Source organism: Otolemur garnettii, unplaced genomic scaffold, assembly GCF_000181295.1.
Source record: "Otolemur garnettii isolate 467f Iridium unplaced genomic scaffold, OtoGar3 scaffold00112, whole genome shotgun sequence".
Taxonomy (NCBI): domain Eukaryota; kingdom Metazoa; phylum Chordata; class Mammalia; order Primates; family Galagidae; genus Otolemur; species Otolemur garnettii.
Genome location: NW_003852507.1, coordinates 1,739,278 through 1,747,139, shown reverse-complemented (window position 1 = coordinate 1,747,139; position 7,862 = coordinate 1,739,278). Strand labels below are relative to the sequence as shown.

The window sequence follows — 7,862 nt, the reverse complement described above, 5'->3', positions numbered from 1 at the left end:
TGAGGCAGGAGACTCGCTTGAGCCCAGGAGTGGGAGGTTGCTATGAGCTGTGATACCACAGCACTCTACTCTACCCAGAGGGACAGCTTGAGGCACTGTCTCAAAAAAAAAAAACAAAAAACAGAGCACTTGCCAGGTGCTCCATTGTGGGCTACTGCCTACCAGACTCATGGGGCCACCAGACAACCAGGACCCTTTGAGTCCCCAGTTGCACACTGAGGCCATACCAGCCAAGCTAAGGACCTGAGGATTGCACTGTAGGACCAGCCTATGCTCAGGGCTGGGTCACCTTCATTGTGGGGGTTGCTCCTACTCCAAACCTGGACCTGACTCACGCCTCAGATCCTCCTCCCCTCAGGACCACTGACTTGCCTAGCCACTGCATGGAGACTGCCTGCTGAAGTCACCTCACCTGGCCCTTCACTGTACACTCAGGAGACAGATCTTGAGGAGCCGGAGGCAGGTCTCACTGAGAACCAGAGTCTCACTGGTTCAGTCTCTGCAGCCATGGAGCTCAAGAACAGCCAAGCCTCCTCTTCAGAGGGTTCCTACCTAGCTCACTGTGCTCTATCTCCACTGTTGTCCCCCCTCTCTGTCTTTCCCATTATCTGTTTCCTTGTTTCTCTCAGCTTCTCTCTGCTCTGTCTCTATGACTGTCTCTCATCAGGTGACTGGCTAGAGGAGGGTCCCAGCACAGTGACAGTGTGGGAGTGGAGGTGGTGGGCCTAGGGTTGGTCACCCCTACACGCTGGTCCTCACTCTCACTGCAGACGGCTTTCTTCGAGGCCAGGACTGGGTGATGGTGTCGCTACTCCCACCACAGTCTGACGTCACACTGCCCGGCCCCACCAGACTGGAGGGGGAGCGCCAAGGGGACCTCATGCAAGCACCAGGCCTCCCAGGCTCCCCTGCCCCACAGAGCGTAAGTACTTGGCATTTAGGCCTGGGCTGAGGCCAAGGTCTAAGGGCTGCACCCGGTGGATCAGTCACCCCCAGCCCCAGGGATCTCCCAGGGTCTGTCTTATCCCTTCCACCAGGAAACAAGTACTCAATGACCAGAGAGAGGTCCAGGGTGTTCATCTCTTCAGTCTGGGGCTTTTCTAGGGTAGGGCTGTGGTGCCTCTCAGACTTGGGGTGCCCCAGGTTTAGGAGCAGTATGCCCTCATCACATTGGGGTTCCCAAGGGCAAGCTATACCTTCTCCACCATTTGGTGGCTCGGGGCTGACAGCTCAGCTGCAGACTCCTTTACCCAAGCACTGAGTAGGGTCTTGGGTTCCCAAGACCTGGTCCAACCTCCACTCACAGATTCTCTGCCCTGTCTCCCCAGAAGCATGCTGGCTTCAGCTGCCCGTCCTTTGTGCCTGATGGCCCTCCAGAGAGGGCACCTTCACTGCCTCCACACAGCCCCAGCATTGCGTCACCAGGCCCTGAACAAGTCCAGGGTCACTGCCCAGCTGGCCCTGGCCCGGGCCCCTTCCGACTTTCACCCTCAGACAAGTATCCTGGCTTTGGCTTTGAGGAGAGCTCAGCAAGCAGCCCCGGGCCCTTCCTCAAGGGCAGCCACGTGCCCTTCCACCCATACAAGCAGCATTTTCATGAGGACGTCTTCCCTGAGGCCCAGACTGCCCTGGCCCTCGATGGACACTCCTTTAAAACACCAGGGGTGCTGGAGGCCTTTGAGGAGATCCCTGTGGATGTGGGGGAGGCCGAGGCCTACCTGCCTGGTTTTTCAGCAGAGACCTGGTGCAACGGGCTCCCCTACCCCAGCCTGGAGCACAGCCCCCAAGTCCTGGTGAGTACCAGCAGCCAGTGGGCATCCCACATCCCGCCTGCCCAGATTCCTGACAGCCTAAAAGAGTCTTCTGAGACCAAACTCCAGCCTTCCTTTTTCAAGTCTTGCCACTCAAGATTGGTATGCAGCACGGAGCAGCAAGCTCAGAGAGTTGGGGAGGGTATGCCGGCCTGGCCCCGCATGGAGGGGGAGGCTGGGGGAGGCAGGTCAGGCTAAGGAAGCTGGCAGTTTCCCAGAGGCTCCTGAGTCAGGATTCCAGTGTGTGACTTCTCCTTGTTTGTTTAAGTGTCAAGAATCCCCAGCTAGACCTGCATGCCCATATGCAAATGTGAGAAGAAAAACACATTCCAGAGGCCAAGAGAAAGGGTTTGGGGGAGAGCCACGATTTTTCCTTCTCCAGCCTCAGTGTACAGAGTTGAGAGAGGACTTAAGTCTCCTTGAGAGGTCCTTCATGGCCCCATTCTTTGCCCAGAGTGGGGCCTGGGTGTATTTATAGAAATACCTTGAAAGCACCTTGGAAAGTAAGCGCGTCCTTCCACAGCTGGACCTCCAAGCAGTATGACCTTGGCTCACTTAACCTCTCTGAACCTCATTGGAAAAGTGAGGTTAACTGTACCTACCAACAACGGGATTGTTGCTTTGGCGAGAGGAAAGCTAATGGACTTTTCTGCTCACTCTCCAGTCTGGTATGGAGGTCTCCAAGGCACTGACTAAGTTTGCCCAGCCAGGCTGTGCCTACCCCAGATGCCCACCAGCCCTTCTCACCTCTTGCTTTCAAACAGGCTCCCATTCCAGCCCCAAACCACCACCAACAAAAGCCTATTTCCCGGGTTTGGAAGAAAGAGAAGGCAGTTGGGTGTGGCCAAGACAGGACCTTATTCTGGTTCTGAATCCCTTTGACAGCTTCCTCTGAGGCCCCTTGAGCATGATAGCAGCCCACAGTGAGGACACCATCATCTCAGCTGCTGCCCCCAAAGGTCCACTCAGTAGCAGCTCCTGACCATTCTCCTAGGTGCTTTCTTTCAAGTGCCCCAATTAATCCACTCAATGGGGTGTCCAACATTTTGGCTTCTCTATACCACATTGGAAAAAGAGTTATCTTGGGCTATATATTAAATACACAAACTCTAACAAAAGCTCATGAACAAAAAGAAAAAAAAAAAAGAGGTCCATGCATACAATTTTAATGATATCCACCACTACAGATAAGTATTTTCTTATAATCTATATGTGGCCAATGGCCCTTGGGTTAGATATCCCTGCTAGAGAAGTTCCACTATCCTATTTTGCAGATGAGGAAACTGAGGTTCACAGAGGCCAAATGACTTGCCCAAGGTGTCTGTGATTAAGTCCACACCCTCACCCTTCACAAACAATGGGAAAGAGCACCAGAGACACACAGCTATCTGGTTGACTTGCCAGGTGACCTTGGGCACATCACTTCCCCTCTTTGGGCTCACCTGACAGCACCTGCCAAATGAAGGGGTTGGACATGAGTGCCCTTGGCCCTTCCAGGCCTAAGATTCTGTGATTATGGCAATCTCTGCATCAGCAACCCCAGGGCATGCCCAGAAAGAGGTCACAGCTTATTTGCCCCTGTGGGTCCAGATGCTGGTTTCCCAAGGCCCCTGGTAAGCCCAGAAAGAGCCGGCACCTCCTCCTGAGCTATTATTTACCTTCCATGTTCATCTTGAATATGCTCCTGTCCCTACTCAGGGGAGACAAGAGAGAGTTCTGTGCTAGGCCCTAGCAACTCCATGTGGGCCTCAGGACGCTTCCCTCACACGGGAAGCCAGAATCTGGTCATCACCACTGGCAGACTTCTATGCCCAGCACCAGGGCATACACAGGACTCAGGCAGACCAGGAATGGCAAACTCCCTGTAGCAAGGATCAAAGACTCTGAGTTGGGAGTGGCTAGGAGAAAAGCCGAGAGGACTCAGCAGCCCCATCCAGATAGCCTGCTGGAGCTTTCCGGGGCTTTACAGGAAAGGAAATAGCAGGGACTCAGACCCATGCAGCGGGTGCCACCTGTGCTCCCCTCACCAAGCTCCTTAGTGAAAATCCTGGAGCTGTGGCCTTTTCCAAGAGTCCTTTGTGGACCTGCTCTGAGAGGCTGGGGCCCTTGAACCAGTAAGGAGGCCCTAAGCTAGGTGAGTGGGGTAAGGCCCTGCACCCTTGTGCCATTCCAGAAGATCTCCAGCCCTACCCTAGCCTCAGTGCCACAACTGACAAGTCTCCCACACTTTTGGGGATAGCCCAGCCTCAGCCTCTCACCTGCAGTGAGGTAAAGGGTAGGGATGCGGTCAGTTCCAGGCTCAGCTCTACCGCTAAATTGCTGAGCGCTCTTGAGAAAATCCGTGCCTTTCTCTGTTCTCTGCTGTTCTCCAGAAGTAAGCTTTGAGAGAAGCAGCGGGGCTAGGTGTTACTTTTGTGTTAAGATTCAGGACATGGGGCAGTCCCTGTGGCTCAAAGGAGTAGGGCACTGGCCCCATATGCCAGAGGTTGCGGTTTTGAACCCAGCCCTGGCCAAAAATTAAAAAAAAAAAAAAAGATTCAGGACATGGTAAAGAGAAAGGGAGAAAAACAAAGCCCAACCTGGTCATCTGTTTTCTCTTCCAACAGGGCTCAGAGGTCAAGGTCAAGCCCCCAACTCTGGAGAGTGGCCCTGGGATGTACTGCTACCAGCCCCCCTTGCAGCACATGTACTGCCCCGCCCAGCCCCCCTTCCACCAGGTGGGTCTAAGGCACGTGGGCATGCTTCCCCAGGGTAGCAGGATATCATGTGTGTGCACCTTCATGGGCAGGTGAGGGCAACAGGGTCCTGAACCTCAAGGCCAGGCCACCCTGGGGTAGGGGCAGTGGCTACTGAGCCATTGCCCTTCTCTAGGGGTGGGCTTGTCTGAGTCCCTGGCAGGGCCTGAGAAGTCTCAGATATGAGAGCAAGGCTGGAATTCAGGCAGGGCCATGGTGTAAACAAAAAGGGGAGGGGGGAGAGGCACTCCAGACCAGGAGAGGGACAGAGACAAGAGGAGTGTGTGGGGTGACACACAAGGCCTAGTGGGGCAAGGAACAAAGGCTCCCTTCTAAGTCAGCCACCATCTTGCTAGGTGACCTTAGCCTCAAACTCCCCTGAAGCCTATAGAGGGTGAGGGTGGGGCCTTCCCACCTAGAGGGCTCCAAGTTCCCATCATCTTTGGCCCTTTGCCCCATCCCTGCTTCAGCTCCTCCCAAATGCACAGGATGCCAGATAGTCATCCCACACTGGCACGGGATGGAGGATTTTTAAAAGAGAAAGAAAAGAGCCCCAGAGCAGCCAGGCAGCTCCCAGGAGTCACCGGGCAAGACAGAGCAAGTGACTGCCCAGCGCCCAGCTCCATCCACCTGCAGCCTGGCACTGAGACAGGCCCTGCCTGTGGAGCAGGTTCTACTCCTGGCTCTTTGGCACTGGCCCTGGTCTTGGCCAAGACCGGGAGGCAGGCAGAGGAGGAGGGGTCAGAACGTCTGCTTTGGGGAAAAGAAAGAGATGGAGGGAAGCAAAGGAAATGTATGAAGGGACATCCTTCCTGCCCTGAGCGTCCTCACTGGAATAGCCTAAGCTATGCTGAGGCTCATGGTCTGAACCAAGGTAGGGGATATCCCTGTAGCATCCTGCCCATCAGAGACTGAGCCACAGCAGGATAAAGGGCTACTAGACCTTAGATGGCCTCACCATGCCTGGCCCTGCTTTGATGCCCTCTGCCGTCCACACCCCCTCTTGAACAAGATGGCCGCACCCAGGGCTTTATGAAGCCTGGAGAGATGGTGACTCAGGCTCTAAGTGTCTCTCGAGTGACCTGAAAAGAGCACTTCAGCCTGGAGCAGCTGGGGGTGTCAGAGTCTCCAACCCCCTACCCCCATAAAACTCTATCCCTGGCACCACAGCCACTCCCTGTGCCATAAAACCACCTCCTACCCCCACCTGCCCACCACCATGACCAGCCCTTTCAAAGAGCCATTGAAACTCATAAAAGGTGGCAGTGCCCAGCAAACACCCAGGTTGGACATCCACTTCCAGCCCAGCCTCCCCAGGAGATGCAAGGGAGGCCTGGAGCACCTGCCTGGAAGGGTGCAGGGGCTGGGGGCTTCCCCTCATCCCTTCATCCTCTCCACTCCAGGCAGGCCTCCCTCTATCACCATGGCAACCAGAGCATCTAAAGGACTGGGGGGAAGGAGCTAGAGAAAGGGGGCTTTGAGGACTCTGAGATCCTCCATTCCAGAATGTGGATCTCCTCACAGACCTTCCAATACCCTCACCGTTGGCTGCCCCCTCGAATAGCTCTGCCGTAGGGGTGGTAGAGCCCGTGACCAGAAAGGGAAGAATCTGGCCTCAGCTCCTTCTTTGGATGTATGTGCATTAAGGGAGGGAGGGCACCCTTGGAAAAGCTGGGAACCACTGCAATCACTCTACCCCCTTTGACCTCTACAGTACTCGTCAGGTGGTGGCAGCTACCCTGTACCCTACCTGGGCACCTCACACTATCCTTACCAGCGGATCGCACCCCAGGCCAGCAATGATGGGCACCAGCCTCTCTTCCCAAAACCCATCTACTCCTACAGGTACATTTCCCAGCACTACTGGGGTAGAAGGAGGTGGGGGTGAGTGGGCCCCTGGGGAAACTGAGGCACAGAATCCTCTGGATGTGAGGGTAAGATCAGGGGATGAAAGTCATACCCAATGGGCTTCCAGAGGGTGCTGAAGAGAGGATTCCTGCACAGAACAAGGGGGATGGACTGGACCACCTCTGGCTTTTTGTCTAAGGAACCAAAGCCAGATTCTCTCCCTGGTAATGGGCTCCACCACCCTTATGGCAGAACTATCCACAGTCTAACCCTGGGGAGTTATGTTGTGGCTCAACTCAGCAGATGCTGGTGACCTGGGGTAAGCCTGCGGAGCTCTTACCTCCTGGGGCCCAGGGCCTGGGGCTGAGTTTAGGGGGAATGCTCCCTATCTTCCCCCCCCCCTCAGATACAGAGAGGAAACTCAAAAGTTTTCCTAGAAATAAATGAGGAATGAGGCCTGTAGATGTGACTCAGTTTTGTAGCATCTGCCAGACCTGGTGGGACTTCTCTGGGGCTGGGGGTTTAAGGGTCAGTAGATCTAGTCTGTCCAGGAGACACTTCCATTGCTCTTTCATTCATCCAGCCAATGACACTTGATCTAATGTATGCAAGTACCCATATGGGGTCAGGTCATCAGCTCAGGGGAAGAAGAGAAACTTATCAGTCAGGAGCACAGAAAAGGGGTTTGTGAAAGGCAGCATAATGCACAGAAGGGAGCACGTCCAGGCCTTGGGGTCCAGCAGAACTGGGTTCCAGACCAGACTCTGGAATTTACTAGCTGTGAAACCTCAGGCAAGTTACTTAATCTCTAAGCCATTATTTATTCCTCTTTATTCTGCTTTAGAAAATAATCAGGTTGGGGGGCAGCAATTCAGGCTGTTGGAAGTATTAAGTAAGAGAATGTAGGTACCATGCCTGGCTCATTTTAGGGGTTCAAGAAACCTTAGTTTCCTATCTAAACATTCATGCAGTTGGCTAAGGTCTATGTGCTAGGCATCACCTTTAATCCTCACTACTCTGAGGCCCCTATTACTTTCTCCACTTCAAAGTTGAAGTAACTGAGGCTCAGAGAGGTTAAAGCATTTGCCCAAGGTCACACAGCTAGTACAGATGGCTAAGCTAGGGTAGACACCCAGGTTTCTCAGATTACACAAGACTCTCATATGTCTGTAATTCCTGACTTCACTGTGCACTTCAGTGGTCACTTTCTCATCCCCTCCCCCTTCAACCTTCCAACTCCCACCTCATAGAGCCTCTTACCAGGGGTGGGGGTTCTGGTGGGCTCGGGACCAGTCAGAGGTTCAGACTCTCAGGGACTTTCTCTGTCTTCAGCATCCTCATCTTCATGGCCCTTAAGAACAGTAAAACTGGGAGCCTTCCTGTGAGCGAGATCTATAATTTTATGACGGAGCACTTTCCGTACTTCAAGGTAAGCCTCAGACCCATCTCTACTCTGCTAACCCCAAGT

The 7,862-nt window shown here is 54.1% G+C and overlaps 1 protein-coding gene across 2 annotated transcripts in view; it reads left to right on the top strand.

Moving 5' to 3' along the window:
• The window catches only part of FOXN1 (forkhead box N1), a 29,644-nt gene that overhangs the window by 14,963 nt on the left and 6,819 nt on the right, over positions 1–7,862 (top strand). The window contains exons 2-6 of one of the 2 annotated variants that reach the window (XM_012809731.1): positions 786–922; positions 1,329–1,793; positions 4,418–4,528; positions 6,261–6,391; positions 7,727–7,823. In XM_012809731.1, coding sequence (XP_012665185.1) covers positions 800–922; positions 1,329–1,793; positions 4,418–4,528; positions 6,261–6,391; positions 7,727–7,823 — 927 coding nt within the window. In that variant the 5' untranslated portion in view covers positions 786–799. Of the gene's footprint in view, positions 1–776; positions 923–1,328; positions 1,794–4,417; positions 4,529–6,260; positions 6,392–7,726; positions 7,824–7,862 lie in introns of those variants that run through there. The other variant, XM_003797156.1, reaches the window with a different exon arrangement.